Raw genomic sequence first — 17,241 nt, 5'->3', positions numbered from 1 at the left:
AAAAATGTCCATGCAGAAAAGTGAAAGGTACTAACTTGTGACGTTTTTTGGTTTACGAATGACGACATCTGCTGTGCCTCGCGCTGATTGGTCCTTCGCTAAACGAAAATGATATTAACCAAGATGGCGCCGGGCAAGAGAGAAAAGTGATGAGAGAATAGAACAACAAGCGACCAAACTCTATAACAGTTTGCATGTATTCGCTCTGCGCGATTATTTTATGCCACACCTGTATTACTTTCACCCGGAAACTGTCAAACACGCGCGGAGAGGACGCTGCAACGCAGTTATTTTGCTAACTGTTTGTTAACCAGCTGCTAAAGTCGCTAGCCTACCTAACGTCTGCTAACGTTAACTGCGGAAGGCGAGTCAGGAGAAAGCAGGCAGGCGGTTCAAAGTAGGAGCCGACAAGTGAACCTGACTTTATTTTGGTTTGGAGACGTCTTTTAATAAGGTAGCACGTCTTTCATAGTTTGGAGCTCTGTCAGTTACAGCAGGGTGTTGTTAGGAAAGAAACGTTATACCTCTGATAAATAGAGGTGAAAAGACGAGGAAAGGCGTCATCTTTGCTGACTTGACGCCATGGCTCACTCTCCAATTCAGAGCGGACTGCCGGGGATTCAGGTAAATTGAAATTTTTTGTGTTGTGTTTTATTATCTGACATTCAGCTGCGAGCTAACTTGGTCACTTGGCATTTTCACTTCTTTTTTTTTTTCTCAAGTTTGCCAAATAACCGAAAGTAATGTGCATCCGAGTTACCGAGAATGTGCAATAAATGCACCTGTCGTATTTGCCAAAGTCCAGCTAGATGAGTTTTGGAAAGAAAAAAAAAGTGTCATTATCGAAAATGATTTTGTAATTCATCTGGCCGGTCAATTCATATAATGTTGATTGTAGTCGAGATCAGATCCAAGGTTAAAGATTGCATTTTGGACTGATTTCTGGAGTTTTAAAATGTAATTTATTTATCATATATACTGTTAAAATGAATGCTCATATTAAACATGAGTAAAGTTTCAAAGGGCTTAAATGTAGGGGGGAAAGGATGAACTGAGGGGCTACACCAAAGCACAGTTTAACATAAAGAACGATCAATGTGAACTGGAAATCCTGCAGAGCTCCAACAAGAGAATCCCAGAATAAAAACAAGCTGGGAAAAGTGGATTTGGAAAAGAGCAATAATAATAGTAATAGGTCTGTTTAAAATAAGGAAAACCTGAGAAATTAATTCTCTTGGTATTTCTGAAGCTGAAGCTAGAGAATGTCTAGCCCTGTCCCAATAACTGAATATATAAAACCATACAGCATTATGTATTAATATAGCTGTAAAAAAAAAAAGTAGATCACTTGTTTACACCCATCAGCACTTAAGAATCTTACAATCTTCAGTGTAATATCAGAGGAGAATAATTGTGGATTCGTTATGTGCTGAAAATCAGTTAATTAATTCATTACTATTTCTATTTAATGTTAAACTTTTTTTGGAAATTAGTTGTGTTAATTTATAACTTTATCTATCAAATGCACCGACCACTTTATGGTTATCATGCCACGTCCTGCTTAAGTAAAGTAGGCCACATTACAGTGCATGTAAGAATGAAACTTGGCATGCATGATTGTCTGCAGGTAACTGATTGCACACAGTGAAACTCTATGAATTATTGGTTAATCATTTACATGTCCGCAGACAACACAGGTTAAAAGGTAACATCAGATATGTGCCCATAGCTTTGCATGCAGTTGGGTGGCTGACATTGAGTCTTCGCCCCTGAGGGTGCGGCACTGTGGTGTGTGGATGACACTAGACTACACAGTTGTATAGAGCAGCTGGCAGAGCATTAAACACAAGGTTTTAGAGCGAGGTTCAGGCAGCTTTGGTTGTTGGAGTAAACCTGCTGACTGTGGATATGGCAAGTACATTCCCATGTGTCGTCTGTGGTCACAGTGCCTTTGTTGTTTTTCCACATTGTTTTTTCAGAGGTCAGCCTCAACGTTATGATTTTCACCTGGATGACTGATCACAGCAGTGTTATGATAGTATTTTGGTTGTTGTTTCTACTCTGCTTTGTTCTGCACTGCTTTGATTTATTTGTTTGTAAAGTTCCATTTCTATCAAATTCAGCAGCCTCACTCTTTGCCAGATTGCAGCTCTCAACTCATCTTCTAAAAAGGTTTGACCACTTTGCATTAGCACTTTTACAGGAAATTAGTATCTAGGAAACTCACAAGCAATATATTGTGTCAACTTAAGCCAAAGCTATGTGGTAAATTAAACATTAAAATCTTCCCAAAAAAAATCAAAGCTGCTGTAAAATATGTATAAATATTTTATTATAGTTTAGCTTTGTAGCGTTAGAGGGAGGTTGTTGTTTGTTTGTTTTTTTCAATATTCTGTGCCATCTTTGCTATGAAAAGTAAGTCACTCCAAGCTCTGCTCAGGCTGTTTGGGTTAATGATTGCCATATATGAAGGGAAATTGAACTGCCTGGCTTGAAGACCATTATTGCCTTCCTGGTTCTCCATGGGGAAATAAGCCATTTAGCTCAGTCAATAATTCAGGGTGTAGTCCTTCAATTTATGCTTAGCCTTTGTGGTGCAAGGGTCATTAAGCTTTTGTCAGGTCTGTGTTATGCTGTCTTTTGATGTAAGTGTAGCTCAAAGCCACAAATTTGACTTGATAAGTTTTAAATATTTAATATAGAGTGACTTTTATCAAGTGTAATGAGATTACCCAATTGACTTGATAAAGTTAATCTGCATTCATAGGTCAAGGCCAGTTTGTAAATCTAATGTTTGTATTTTTGGTAACAAAGGATTTGATGATGACTGGATTCAATGTATAGTGTGTCATCACAGTATGGTAATTAGAGAGTTGTGAAATGTCAGAGGAAATTCAAAGGCTTGTTGTGGTGACAGCTGATTTTAAAACAAAAAAATGGGTGACTTCATCTAACCTTACACTCCAACTGTGTTGCCTAAAAGTTGAGAAGTATACTTTTGATGGACTTGTAACTAGATGGAAAGTCTACTATTGACCAACTGTCGGCTACAAAGGAGTGGGGGAGGAGGGAACCTTTTTCATGTGGACAGGGTTTTAAAAGCTAAACCAATCTTCTAAATTGGTATCACAGCCAAACGAAGCATGTTGTTATTGATCAGAATTGACTTTCCTAAACCCAACTCTTATTATTTTTTTTCTAACATGGAAAGCTTGTCATATCACTTGTCAACAAGGTGATACGTGCTTAACAGTGTTGATGATGTCTACATTGGATCTGTGCTGGATTAAGGAGGCTGTGTTTAACCTCTAAGTTGACACAAGAAAACACGAAGAGGATGTCTCTGTTTCTACTATTTAAGTGGAAACAATTCCCTGAACCTTCTGACAGTGTACTGCTAAACAAGCAGACTACCTCTTTATTGCAGATCTGTTTCATTGTAAAGTGTGCTCACAAGTCACTTTATTAAGTGTACCTTGCCAGTACTAGTTTGGACCCTTGTTGTTTTCAGAAGTGCCTTATTACTTCAAGGCATAGATTCAAAAAGGCGCTGGAGACATTCCTCTGGGATTTTGCTCAATATTGACATAACAGCATCACAGTAGAGTAAATGAATTGCTATGTTCAAGAAACCAGTTTTAGATGATTTGAGCTTGGTGCCATGGTGAATTATCTTACTGGAAGCACCAATATGAAGATGGCTACATTGTGGTCTAGGGCTGCCACAAACGATGATTTTGATAGTCGACTAGTCACCGATTATTTTTGCGATTAGTCGACTAATCAGATCATGCATCCATTGGACATAAAACGTACAACTTATTGCACCAGCAGAGCATCTGCTCTTATATAGCTATCATTAGCTTAGAGCTTTAAGTGTTTAAGGTATGTGCTAACTAAAAATAAAGAAAAGATGATAGTTTATTAAATTTTAATGAAATGTGCGGATTGTTTCAGTGAAGTTTAATAAACTCAGCCGTCTGCTCCTTGCTATCTAAACTATAACAGGACACCGGAGTATATTCTCGAGCATCTCACACTTCTGATGATCAGATGTCTGCTTGACGTTTATTTAGCTGTGTAAAAACTATAACTTTAATCTCAGCCAAACCGATTTACTCAGGAACAAATAAAACACTGAAAAAAGCCAAACAATAACATTTTTAAGTTATCTAAGTGACTTATATATCATGTTTAACCTGAGTAGCGAAAGACGGCGGTGGGTTTGAAAACGATTTGCTGGGAGTCCGGTGTTCTCACGGGCTCTAGTGAGCCTTGAACCCCGGCTAGCTATCGAGCTAGTGGGTAACGGACGTCTCCGAAAACGTCAGGGCGCTTTTGAAAATATGTGGTGTCTTGATAAACTGAGCAGATATTTGAGGTTTACACAGCTACATTCTCGCCTGAAAATATGTTAAATGTTTATTTTGTGACCCAGAAAGAATAATAAGAGTAATATTAAAACTAACTAGCTGCCGCCATTGTTGGAAACTGAGCAGGGCTGCAATGGGCCGCGCTGTGAATTCTGGGACACTTCTTCTTCGGGGTTTAACGGCAGCTGGCATCCTTGTACATGCAGTGCTGCCATCTTCTGTTTCAGTCCGTTATTACACTCTTAAATCCTACTACTTATTCCTGCGTCTTTTGGGATCTTACAAAGCTTCAAATGACGTGTCGACTATTAAATTAGTTGTCACCGATTTTGATAGTTGACGTAATCGTGACTAGTCGACTAATCGTGGCAGCCCTACTGTGGTCATAAAGGGATGGACATTATTAGTTACACTAATGGATAGGCTATGATTTTTAAACAATGCTCAGTTGGTATTAAGGGCCCTGAAGTATGCTAAGACTATGGCCTCCACATTATATAACCACCACCAGCCTGAATCACTGATACAAGGCAGGCTGGAGCCATGCTTTCATGTTGTTTTTACACCACATTCTGACCCTAAAATCTGAACATCACAGCAGATGTTAAGACTCATCAGACCAGGCAACATTTTTCCAATTTTCTCTTGCCCAATTTTTGTGAGCATGTGAGAATTGTAGCCTCATCTTCCTGGTTTTAGCTGACAAGAGTGACACCTGGTCTGGTCTTCTGCTGTGAATCTGAGTGTTTGTCTCTGTGTTAGCCCTGGCAACCTGGCTAACACTAACAACCTGGACAGGTTGTACCCTGCCTCTTACCCAGCGACAGCTGGGATAGGCTCCAGCCCATCCGCGACCATGTATTGAATAAGAAGATGATGGATGGATATTTATTTGTTAAACTTAAGCTTTTACATTTTCTGACAAGGTTTGATGTTACTTTAAATGTCCTCTTTTTTTCTCTCTCGACGTCTTTTTTCTCTGTCAATCAGAATTTCAGAGCTGATCCAGAGGAGCTTTTCACCAAGTTGGAGAGGATAGGCAAAGGCTCTTTCGGTGAAGTCTTTAAAGGCATCGACAATCGAACTCAGAAAGTTGTGGCCATTAAAATTATTGATCTGGAGGAAGCGGAGGATGAAATAGAAGATATTCAGCAGGAAATCACAGTTCTCAGCCAGTGTGACAGTCCTTTCATCACCAAGTATTTTGGATCCTATCTCAAGGTAAGCTTTAATCTCAGGAAGAATATCGTTGCGTGAACTTGTAAAAGCTGAAGCTTGACATAATGGATTTGTTTGTAGTGTGTTCTTGTAAGCAAGTGATGGCAATTTAGGGTAAATAAATAATGCAAATAGACAATGGAGGAAGTATTGTCTGTGAAATGGTGCAGATTAGTATAGAATAACTCGACTTGGCCTGGGATTACAGTAGTGTATGCCCTGTGGGCTGTTTACGGCAAAGTTTATAAGCCATATGTACATATGTAAAAGAGACATGATTATAATGTCAAACTGTTGAATTTCAGCTTTGGTGTTGGTGTTTTATTTGCAGATTAAAAAAAGAGAAGGAAAAAGTAAAAGCGTGGGTCTACTGTAGTAGCTGTATTTACAGCATCACTGAGACACTTTTTTGTAACTAGAATAGATTTTCACACTAAATGTGATAGAGTGGCTCTCAGAGCATTTACTGTGGTACTTAAGATGAGAAACGAGAGAAGTGGTCCATTAGCTCAAGTTATGTGACTGGCTGAAGGAGAGAATTGAGTCCAATGTGTTTCTAGTATGTAAATATGATGTGTATGTTGTGTCCATGGAGTTTCTAGACTGGTACTGCTATTTGCGTGAAAAAACCCCATATCATCTGCTTTCATCCATCATTGATCCCACATGCATCTCAGGGAACAGATAGCTTCTCATTTTAATCAGTCTAGTGGTCTGGAAGTCAGCAGCTGACGAACAGCAGCTCGTGCTTTATGCTGTACCATATAAACTAACGCCTTGGTATTCCCCCGGTTAAGCTGGAGGAGGTGGCTGGGGAGAGGGAGGTCTGGGCCTCTTTGCTTAGGCTGCTGCCCCCGCGACCCGGATAAAGCGGATGAAGATGGATGGATGGATATAAACTAAGAAATCTGCCCACCTATTGTTGTTGTTTTAGGGACGTCTGCCTTTTTGAGTCGGATAAATCACACATAGGTTTAGGAGGGAGAAACGAGGATAATGTGTGTTTGTGTGCCTTGTTATAGATCAACTTGAAGTTAGTTGTTGTTGTCTGGTCAGCATTTTAACATCTGCTTATTATAGTGGGCAGGAGAAGCAGAAGTGGTTCTGACACTCAGCTGTTGCAACTTGCATCAAAAATGGTACTCTAATCGTTTTATAACCAGTCTTAATTAGACCTCCTCAGTATATTATTAAATTTTGGTGTCCACTACATGAACTTTTATAAAACCACTTAGGAATAAGAAATGCACTAATCCAATGTTAGGATTGAATATTAGTGCGAACCTGGCTTGAAAAACTGGATTGCATATCACATGCTACACATCATCAGTGGTTTGTTTGCTAGCAGAAGATTTGAAGAAGCTGACAGCAGTTTAAAGTGTTTCAGTCTAGCTCCACCGGCAGCCTTCATCTCTAAGTTTAGAAATGTTTTTAATTTAACTGCAGTCAGGTGCATCGACGGAACTGAAAAACTAACAGCGATGCTTTTTCTCTCTCACTCGCATATATCGTGAAACAAAAATCAAATGTCTGGCACCGCAGGAGGTGAAGCGCTTATTCCTAGAAGTGGATCGTGCAGCATAAGCTTTTACTTTATGTGTGATGTGAGGAGCTGTAAAAGGAAGTAGTTAGTCAGAGGAAAGGAAACTAGTGACTTTAATGACTGAGTGCAAATAAAGTAGGTAAAACATGAATTTATGTTAATATATATTTTCATTTTTTTATTTTGTCACTTTGGTCCAATGTCATTTATTATTTTGCTTCTAAATACCAGTCCTGTAAAATTTATACTCTTGAAGGTGTTTATTTCCTTTACTTTAGAAAGTTAGGAAGACAGTGTTGCCCTCCACATAAAGACTAATTCCCTGACTCTTTCTCACTGAGAGAAATACAGATTATTTATTTAACACTGGTATCAGATTGGTCTGATACCAGATCGAGTCTCTGTATAGGATCAGAACTGGAAAAAGTTGGATTGTTGCATCTGTATTAGAAATAACACAAGAACTGGTAATAAACCAAGGTGCTCCTTACAGTACTGATCTGATGATGGGTGTGGTTGTAAAGCTAAAAAACCCCCACAAAAAACAATGAGCTTCTGACACTGAAGTTTGTGTATGGCAAAGTAAAATCAAAAGAAATGAGAGGAAGTCAGAAAAATGACCATCCTCTGAATGCAAATAAAAGAAAATCCAGATATTGGTGTGTGGCTGCGTTGGTGGGTGTTGGTTTCCATCTGTGAGGCAGCAGCACCAACTGAGAAAACATCTGCTGATGTATAATATTATGCAGATTGCATGCACTTGTAAGTGTAAGCAAGATGAAATGACATTCGCAGGGTCCTGTAGTTATAATTTGACTGTTCACTGTACAGCTGATGTACCGTCACAGGTTGTTATGAGATAGAAAACGTATTTGTTTCTTTCCATGTTCAAAATCCAGCCATTATGAGAGTTGTCACAATAACAGCCAGTGAGTTGTGTATCATAAAATTTCAAATCATAAAATTTGAAAGTTTGTGTCATAATTAGGGTGTAATTTTAATTATCTTGGTCTATCTATATAGTGGTTCAATAAACCAAAGCTAGGTTTTCTTGAATCTCAATAACACAGTTCCAATTATTACATTTAATTCTGTGTGATGTTGTTTCCTAGAAGTCTTGAACAATATGAAGCACAAAGGCACACCAAATTTATTTTTAAAACCCCCCAAAACAAAACAAACGGTGAGAGTACTAATATCAGAATGAGCTGAAAGGTCTCTCACTTATAAAAAAACAAACAAACAATCAAAAAACTAAAGTTGATTGATCTTCCACTATTTGTACCTCTGAAGATGTGGCATATAGTGTACAGCAGTGGAACAGTTATTAAAATGGTTATTTATCATTCACTTATTTAACATGATTTTTTTTCCCCACCACAAAACACCCCATGACATAACTAGTACCCACAACTATTCCCATTATTAGAAACCTGAATGAGTACTGTTTTCTGTCTCTACCATAACTTTAAACACTGTCCAATGGAATTGTCTATTTTTCAGGGTACAAAGTTATGGATTATTATGGAATATTTGGGTGGAGGATCAGCCCTTGATTTGGTAAGTTGTTATGAATTGCGATCTGAAGATAATCTAGACTTAAAGTGTTTGTTTGTATGTAAGGCCATTATGACAGTTGTCACAATAACAGCCAGAGTCAAGAGTTTATCCATTCTCCTAGATGGAGCCGGGTCTACTCGATGAAACACAGATCGCCACCATCCTAAGGGAAATCCTGAAAGGTCTTGAGTATCTGCACTCTGAAAAGAAAATACATAGAGATATCAAAGGTCAGTCTGGTACATACATCGCCTTTGTTTTAAAAAATATATTTAGAGAGCAAGCCCTTTATCATCTTGCTAATATTGAAGTGAGACTTTAATCTTTTTGTGTCATTCTTTGCTAGGAAATTACTTACAAAAGCTTGCATTTCACAACTTCCAGCATCTGTTATGTCTTTTTTTTTTGTCTAAGTGTTGAGCCATAATTATATTTACACACAAGCCATATCACTAATATCTGTCCACGTCTTACACTTAGTTGAAATCCTGTTCAGCCCTGTAATATTCAACTTCTACACCATCATAGATAATATTTGTCTTACAGTAGTGATGGGTGATGGAGGAGGCCATTTCATTTAACATTTCTACAGGTGTAATTTAATGTGGCTGAAAATAGTGTCAGAATTTTTTTTCTCTAGAGTGTTTTTTTTTTAGTTCCTGTGGTAACTAAAAGGTATGGGTCTACCAATAGGTCTTTGACATTATGTGATGCATCTCACTAGCTTTTTATTTTTCTCACTGCTGTTTCAGCTGCCAACGTGTTGCTGTCAGAACAGGGTGACGTGAAGCTTGCAGACTTTGGAGTAGCGGGCCAGTTGACAGATACACAGATAAAAAGAAACACATTTGTTGGAACTCCCTTCTGGATGGCACCTGAAGTCATAAAGCAATCGGCCTATGATTCAAAGGTTAGCATTATCTTATATTGTGTGTTATCACGGTCACATTTAAACTTAAAAACAGCTGTCCCAGCAAAATCTTTGTCATAACTTTGTGTTCTTTTTAAAAAAAAAAAAATTCGAGATCAATATTTTGCTTTAAAACAAATTTGTACAATTAGTCATGAATGTATACTGTTTCATATAAAATTGTTCCCAATTTGTTTTTCATGTTAGTGCTTTGTTGACCTTTGTTTTGTTTTTTTTGTCAGCATTGCTTAAGATGAGTATTCTTGACTAAAAATGACCCATATTATTTTGGGGTTTTTTTATGACCACAACATGAGTCAGTGTGGCTTGTCTACTCAGCTGCTATGTCACAGTCTTGTTTTTGCACAGTTTCCTCAAATACACCCTTGTTACTTAAGTCAGTCAATGTGAGTGTCATGTCATGGAGCTTGCTGTCAAAATGTTTGTGTTCTGCTATTTTAAAAACCAGGCATTTGGTTGCAAATGTTTTCCTTTTTTTAGGCAGACATCTGGTCATTAGGGATAACAGCAATAGAACTGGCTAAAGGAGAGCCTCCCCACTCTGAGCTTCATCCGATGAAAGTTTTATTCCTCATCCCAAAGAACAATCCGCCAACACTGGAAGGAAACTACAGTAAACCACTTAAAGAATTTGTTGAAGCCTGTTTAAATAAGGAGGCTAGCTTTGTAAGTGTTAAGAAAAAAAAAAGTTCATTTTTTGAGTTTAAGTTGTATTTTTAAGCTTGAAAATGAAAAGAAGAAGAGGAAATCCACTCTATTAATTGCTCAAATTTTTTTTTTTTAATGTTTTCTCTATAGAGGCCAACTGCCAAAGAGTTGTTAAAACATAGGTATATTGTAAGGCATGCCAAAAAGACAACCTACCTGACGGAGCTGATTGACAGATACAAGAGATGGAAGTCAGAACAGTCTCGGGATGAATCTGGCTCCGAATCTGATGAGTAAGTTATCTAAACCAACCTTTTTCAGTTCAGTGTTGGGGTGCAGGTGTAAAGTCTATCAACTGTAGTCCACTGATGTTCCTAAAATCCTGCTTGATTGTAGGGAACAAGATGGCCAGGCATCTGGAGGTGATGATGCTAGTAATGATAAATGGATTTTCAACACCATCAAGGAAAAGGATCTGGAAAACGATTTGAAAAATGACCTGAAAAATGACCTGACAAATGACCCTAAAAAGGACCTGAAAAAGGACTTGAAAAAGGTCCAGAATGGAGCAGCACGGCCTGCTGAGTTGGAAAGGAATCGGGTAAGGAATGGGCTCTTTCAAAAGGCCTTATTCAAGGTTCCTATTTGGTTTTTCAAATTAAAGTATTTTGTTTTTTCCAGGTGGAGGAGAATCCAAAGAGGCCTTTGTCACAAAGCTTATCAACAATCTTTTCTCCAGTTTTTTCAGAGGTACAAGCATCGCTTTCTTGTCCCATATTAAAATATTCATCATTGATGAATAGATAAGTAATTGGTACTCAACTGGTCACACCAACTTAAGGTGTACCCAGCAGGATTTTACTAACAATGGAAGTATATGTTTATGTTGAAGGGCCTCAGTGTGGAGTCCTCAGCCTATAGCAGCGTTCAGGATGTCATAGGAAGGACTATATACTGTAAATACTGTGAACAGTGCAAATTAATCTTAGTTGAACAGACACTTACAGAGCAGAGGAAGAAGCAGGTGAGAGAAACTTAAGTGCCCAGTCACACAGGCCTGGTGACCATCTGGCATCACAAGTCATTAAAGAAAGATATGCATTTCCCACCCAGGTGGAGAGTAGTTGCTGGAGGTAGCACACATGCACTAGTGTGAAAAGAAGTTTATGGTGTGTACCTAAAACCTTCTTGTGGTTGCTTTGGTCACTAGCAGATTGTCCTGGCTATAAAATAGCCTTGAAAGTAAGCCAAACAGAGGTTCCCAGGTGGTTGCCAACTGGTCTCTAGGCCTGTGTGATTATGGCCACACACACAGCAGAAAGGTGACACCAGACAATGTGAGGCATGTTCTGTCATTTCAGCCTCATTAAATCCTGTAACGTAACACCCTCCTGCAGGATTATGTACACATATTGCTGTGTTTATTTTTACCTCTAACCAGAACAACAGTGAGTTAAAAAAACAACAACTAACTAACCATTTCCCCCTTGAATGTAACATTTTAAGTAGTAAAGCAGTAAATTTCCTGCCTGTGCTGCTCCCTTTGCATTCATTCTAGCTTGCTGAACCACCGCTGTTCTCTCTGTCAGTTTTTTTTAGAGTCAGCAGAGTTTACAAACGGCAACTGATCCTACACAGTGTACCTTTAAGTTTATGTTCCATTTTATGTTAGAGGCTGCAGTTTTCTTTAGAATTAGGCAGTTCACATTATGTCATCTAAAAGCTGTCACTTTCACAGTTGAAACAGAAAGGCGAGACAAGTAATGGCAAGCCAGAAGCTGCAGAGGAGCTGCGAAAGGCCATTGTTCAGGCAGAAGAAAAATACCCAGGAATCTGTGACTCCCTGGTGGCTGAACTAGTGCAGAGACTTCAGAGGCAAGTGAAGTTCACACCAGTAACTTTTAACTTTTTCCTCCATTTAGTAGGTTGTGAATTTGCATAATTACTTCCTGAATGGATTTCATATTAAAGCAGACTGTGTGGCAGGATGTAAGCCTAAGGGGGCAGCTTAATTGTAAACCAACTGGTTTCCAATGACAAAGGGAAAAGCTTTAATTCAATTTGGCTGGAAAATATGCACTTTTTTGAATACACTTATTGGTATAGTCACTTGCACTGATGCATCAAAAGCACTATTTTGTACAAAGTTTTCCATGAAACAGCAGTTTCTGTTGGGATCATGGAGTCATCTGATCATATTGATGTACAGTAAACAATGTTGACAGCACTTTAAAAGGATTTCACTCATTTCTAAATACTACTGAGGGTCTATAGCTATGCTAGTTCCTCTATGAGGATGTCTGCACTTTAACAGATTGGTAAAGTGTTTACAATGGTCACTGTCTAGATTTAAGATTTAAGCTTAAACAAGATTTCATTTAACTGTGATATGTCTGAGACTGACTGGAGTATGATTGACTTACAGCCAGAAACGTACAAAAAACCAGTCTACTGAGGTAGAATAATACAGAGAAAACCCCATCAATTAGATGACCCCTGCCTAACGCAAGCACTTTAGCGAAAGTGGGAAGTCCTTTTTAACATGAAGAGACCTCTAACAGAACCAGGCTCAGGAAGGGGCAAGAAATTCCAATAACCTCAATTCTATTTTTCATGTAGCATCAGACTTTCCATGCTTCAGTGAGCATGGTACAAGCACATGTTAAGTGTGAGGATGTATTACTGAAGCCCAGAAAATCAGAGCTGAGGAGTCTTAAATGGTGACTTTTCAGAGAGGAAACCCAAGCCTCTCAATCTTGTTATGCAGGAATAATAGCAAGTATATGTGTTTAATCCATCTGCAGTTTGTTTTTGTGTAATGTTTTGTCTCAACTTAACCCGAGGCTGGTAAATATTGACCTTTATTTATTTCTTTTCAGGTTTTCTGTGCCACATGCAGCCCCCACTCACTGAGATGAGCCAAGTCCAGTTGTGCTCCACTTTTCCACCCTGGTGGCAGCAGTCAGATCTTTTCCTCTGACCTCCACAGCCAGAATGAAGTCTCCCAGGAAGGTCTCCATCACTTATTTGCCTGAAGCAAATCCTGGCCTACTTAATGTCTGTTTATATGCTAGCACAGCATCAGAGGTTCCTATTTAAGACAGTCAGTGGCCACTCAGTTAGCTGCCACCTGCTGTAAGATTCCCCTTCTCGATACCTCCTTCTCAATTATTTTATTTTAAGAGCACATTAGCTGTCTTTCTGGAAGGACTTTAAGTTTTGATTTTGGTGTGTTTGTGGCTTTTTCCCACATAGGTTTACAGTCGGCATCCTTATGGAGAAAATAACTTGCTTAATTAATTGTGTGCATGTGGCTGTGTGAAAGATCCTGTGAAATGTGCAGTGAAGCGTGACGAGTGGGTTTGAAGCATTCTATTGAAAACTCAGGTATCCCGCTTTTAGTGGATTGGGTCTACTGGGAGATGGAAAGAGCTCTGCAGGGTGGTTGTACAGACTTGTAAATAGGCTGATTTCTACAGTTTCTTGAGAGGTTAATGGTGCATTTGGAACCACTGTGGACAAATGGCCAAATGCAAAGTGTAGATAATGGCTGTGAGGTGAATATTTTTGAGAGACTTAAGAGGCCACAAGTGAGATTGCCTTGCCTTTGTACTTTATTCTTTTGTATATCTGTCTTTGATTTCTCTCTGTCTAGTTGGAAACTTTTTAAGTACTCATCCAGTGAATGAAAGTGGCTGCCCTCTATCATGGTTTACTATTGATTTGTTTGTGTATATTTCTTGATTCTCTTTGATTTCACACTCTTTAGTGTGGCTGTAATAATGTTGGAGAATGTCTGAAAAAGAGAGAAATGGCTGGTTTATTGAAGCCCCAGCAGTTTTAAACACTGGATGCTCCGTTTCCAGCCCCAATTCCATAAAGCTTCGAGTTGTGTTGGTTTGTTGGACTCTGCCTCATCCCGCTTTTTTTGTTGTTTTTTGTTTGTTTCTGTGTTTGTTTGTTTGTTTTTTCAGCATTTGATTGATAAACTGAGGTTTCGTCCATTCATTCCATTAACAGGGCAGTGCCATCGTCTGAGTTTAAATCAGCAGACTCTCTTAGTCTTCCTAGGAGCTGCAGCGGTACTATCCTCCTCAGTGTACCTACAGCTTTAATTGCACTTCAAGTATAAATGCCTTTGACTATAAAAAAAAGTAGCCATAAAACAGTAGCATGAGACTTACGGTATTTTGCAGGTATTCACTCTACCATCCGGGACGAACAGAAGTCCGCCACAAGTCTCACAGCTTGGACTTTGGAGTTGGTCATGCAGTGTAATAATTGCCTGGCTGTATCATTTTGATTTTTAACTTTGTGATAAGTGTGCTAGTTTTCTAGACTCCTTACAGCATAGATGACACTGCTCTCAGATGTATATATTAACATAAAGCCAAGCAGTGTTCAGAGACCAGTGGCACTGCTGCTACGTTTGACTCTAGCTTAAAAGGAATGTGCATGGTAGTATAAAGCCTAATGGTTGGCCTGAGTAGTATGCGTTGTAGCATACTCCTACAGGACTGAAGGAATGTTGAGCCCTAAACAGAGTCAGATCAGCCTTATAGTATTTGTGATGAATGGGATGAATAGTATCAGCTTTAAAGTGTTGGATCTGTTGCTTTTGTTGTGACTTGTCCTCTGTTTCTAAATTCAGTGATGTTTTATTGATGAATGACAAAAAGATCAAAATCATTTCTTTTTTTCATAAAAGAAGGTGCACATGAGCAAAATTACCCTGTATGTAGGTTGTCTTAAACCTTTTTTTAATATATAATCTTTGGGGTTTAAGAATCATTTTTTGCCGATATAATGTATACAATACACACGAGAAGTTAAAGGAATAGGTTGACATTCTGGGAAATACTTATTTTATTTGTAGTGGAGAAAGGAGAAGAATAAAATCAGTTAATGTGTCCTTTTTATTAGGTATACAGTGCAGTCTGACCTTAAAATCTACTTTTGTAATACTGCACTGCAATGTTAATTTGACAATATTTTTGCAACTCGTCAGTTTTCATCAGTTAGACCGCATCTGTTTACAAATGTTATTAGAGAAGAAGAGAATAAAATTCACTCCAGGATTCATTACCTTTTTAATTTCACCGAAAAAGTGAAAATGTAATTGGAGGAATGTACCTTTATTGCACGACACACAGTTTCCATTGTACTTCTATAACATAAGCCTCCTATTAAAGGTAATCTGCCGATCTTAGATTTTACATCACAATTGTGAGCATCATAAAGAGACGGCATTTGTATTCGACTGATTTATACTGCAGATGGGTTCCTAATAAAGTGGTCACTGAGTGCTTAAGTTAACAGGAACACAAAGTATTTCCTGTATGTCAACCTTGTTCTTTTAAACAAACCATTTCATAGTTCCTTTCTGCTTCCTGTTGTACTTCTGGTGGGAAATGGACTAAAATGAGGGCAGTTGAAATGCTGATCAGATGAATAAGTAGAAGCTGGTTAACCGAGCGACTGCACGTAATGAGTCTGCTCTTCATTCAAACAAATGTGCCATTTATGCCCCAATCTGCACCTTTAACGTGATCTAGTGTGGCTCTTCTCTTTTTGTGTTGCGCTGTTGCTTTTTTAAGATGTTACTCAGTGTTATGGAGTTTTCTTCTTCTTTTGTGTGTTGTTTGGCAATAAAGCAGTGTGATCGGCAGGAGTCATCTCTCAGCACAAGTAGGCATATATGCTTAAACTATTTTTATAACCCCAAAGAGCAGTATTATGTAATAGAAGGAGTAAAGCTGGATTCTGTGATGTGTTCGAATTTCAGTTAACACTGGATAGCAATCATTTAAAATGTACATTTCAGTTTGAATGATTTTTATTTTTGTTTCTGTGCTGACAAGTTTCCAGTCCAGTATGTGTTGTTGCTCATTCAGGACAGTGCTGTTGGATTTCTTGGAATTAGTCAAATGTTTAATAAATAAATACAAATTAAGTGGAAAGTTGAATAGGTTTGCTTTTTACATTTTCCTGACTCAGACTGTAGTGCCTCTTGGAAATATCACCCTTCTTGCTGCTTGTGGTTATGTGATCAAATTTCCTTTTTAAGTTTTGTATAATAACCCACACATTTCAAAGTCCACATATTCAAAATCAAGAGATGAAATGTATGGCTACTGCATAAAGGTTTTCAGTTGATGCAGTATGCATTTCGCACAATTGAATGCTGCACGTAGATCAAAGCAAGTATGTTTGTTTGTTTTTGTTTTCAGTTTGAATTTTAAACATAAGAAATGATACTGAAATTTTCTTGGCAACATTATCAGAACGGAGACGATGATTCATCTTCGGACTGTATAGGGATATAGAGAAACCAGTCAAACACATTTCTGAATAAAACATTCCTTAAACTTCATGTTGTGCAACTGGTGCTTTGTGGTTTTTGTCTAATTAATCTTCTCTTATCATGTATTATCACACCTATTAGCTCTGGGTAAAAATCCATATGAAATTCATAGCTCAGTGATTTATTAAGCGGAGAACAGAATGTGTTGCATGTGAGGAATTTAAGTCATTTGGATTTGGTTTATCTCTTGATGTGTACTTGATGAAAGGTTGTCACTTTATTTTCCCAGCAATTTTAAGATCTGACAGAAATTAACCAATTAGGTTGGCTTATGTCAGGGGTGTCCAACTCCAGGCCTCGAGGGCTGGTGTCCTGCAGGTCTTAGATCTCACCATGGGCCAACACATCTGAACCAAATGATTAATTCATTACCAGGCCTCTAGTGAACTACAAGACGTGTTGAGGAGGTAATTTAGCCATTTGAATCAGCTGTGTTGGATCAAGGACGCACCTAAAACCTGCAGGACACCAGCCCTTGAGGCCTGGAGTTCGACACCTGCCTCTTATGTTGATATGTAAATGTGTTGTTTTACCTGCAGGTAGAGCCCATGAGCCATAACAATAGTAAAGACACTGCTTTAACCAGAACTTTCAGATTTATTAT

General features: G+C 38.4%; 1 protein-coding gene across 1 annotated transcript; it reads left to right on the top strand.

Annotated features, from left to right (window-relative positions):
- The first annotated feature begins 98 nt into the window (after nucleotides 1–98).
- stk24a (serine/threonine kinase 24a (STE20 homolog, yeast)) lies at nucleotides 99–16,646 on the top strand. The gene is made up of 11 exons (XM_005921438.2): nucleotides 99–624; nucleotides 5,364–5,594; nucleotides 8,638–8,694; nucleotides 8,816–8,924; nucleotides 9,447–9,604; nucleotides 10,106–10,291; nucleotides 10,424–10,566; nucleotides 10,670–10,874; nucleotides 10,955–11,023; nucleotides 12,012–12,148; nucleotides 13,153–16,646. Exons 1-11 carry the CDS (start codon nucleotides 583–585, stop codon nucleotides 13,184–13,186), a joined length of 1,371 nt encoding a protein of 456 aa, XP_005921500.1. The 5' UTR covers nucleotides 99–582; the 3' UTR covers nucleotides 13,187–16,646.
- The last annotated feature ends 595 nt before the right edge of the window (nucleotides 16,647–17,241 follow it).

The sequence above is a fragment of the Haplochromis burtoni genome, unplaced genomic scaffold, assembly GCF_018398535.1.
Source record: "Haplochromis burtoni strain Fernald_Lab_line unplaced genomic scaffold, NCSU_Asbu1 Contig_48, whole genome shotgun sequence".
Classification (NCBI taxonomy): domain Eukaryota; kingdom Metazoa; phylum Chordata; class Actinopteri; order Cichliformes; family Cichlidae; genus Haplochromis; species Haplochromis burtoni.
This window is presented reverse-complemented; position numbering and strand designations above follow the sequence as displayed.

Coding starts and splice junctions, on each gene's coding strand:
- stk24a (XM_005921438.2), top strand. CDS start 583: ATGGCTCACTCTCCAATTCAGAGCGGACTGCCGGGGATTCAG. Junction 11,024..12,011: donor TTTCTCCAGTTTTTTCAGAG/GTACAAGCATCG, acceptor TCACTTTCACAG/TTGAAACAGAAAGGCGAGAC. Junction 12,149..13,152: donor CTAGTGCAGAGACTTCAGAG/GCAAGTGAAGTT, acceptor ATTTCTTTTCAG/GTTTTCTGTGCCACATGCAG.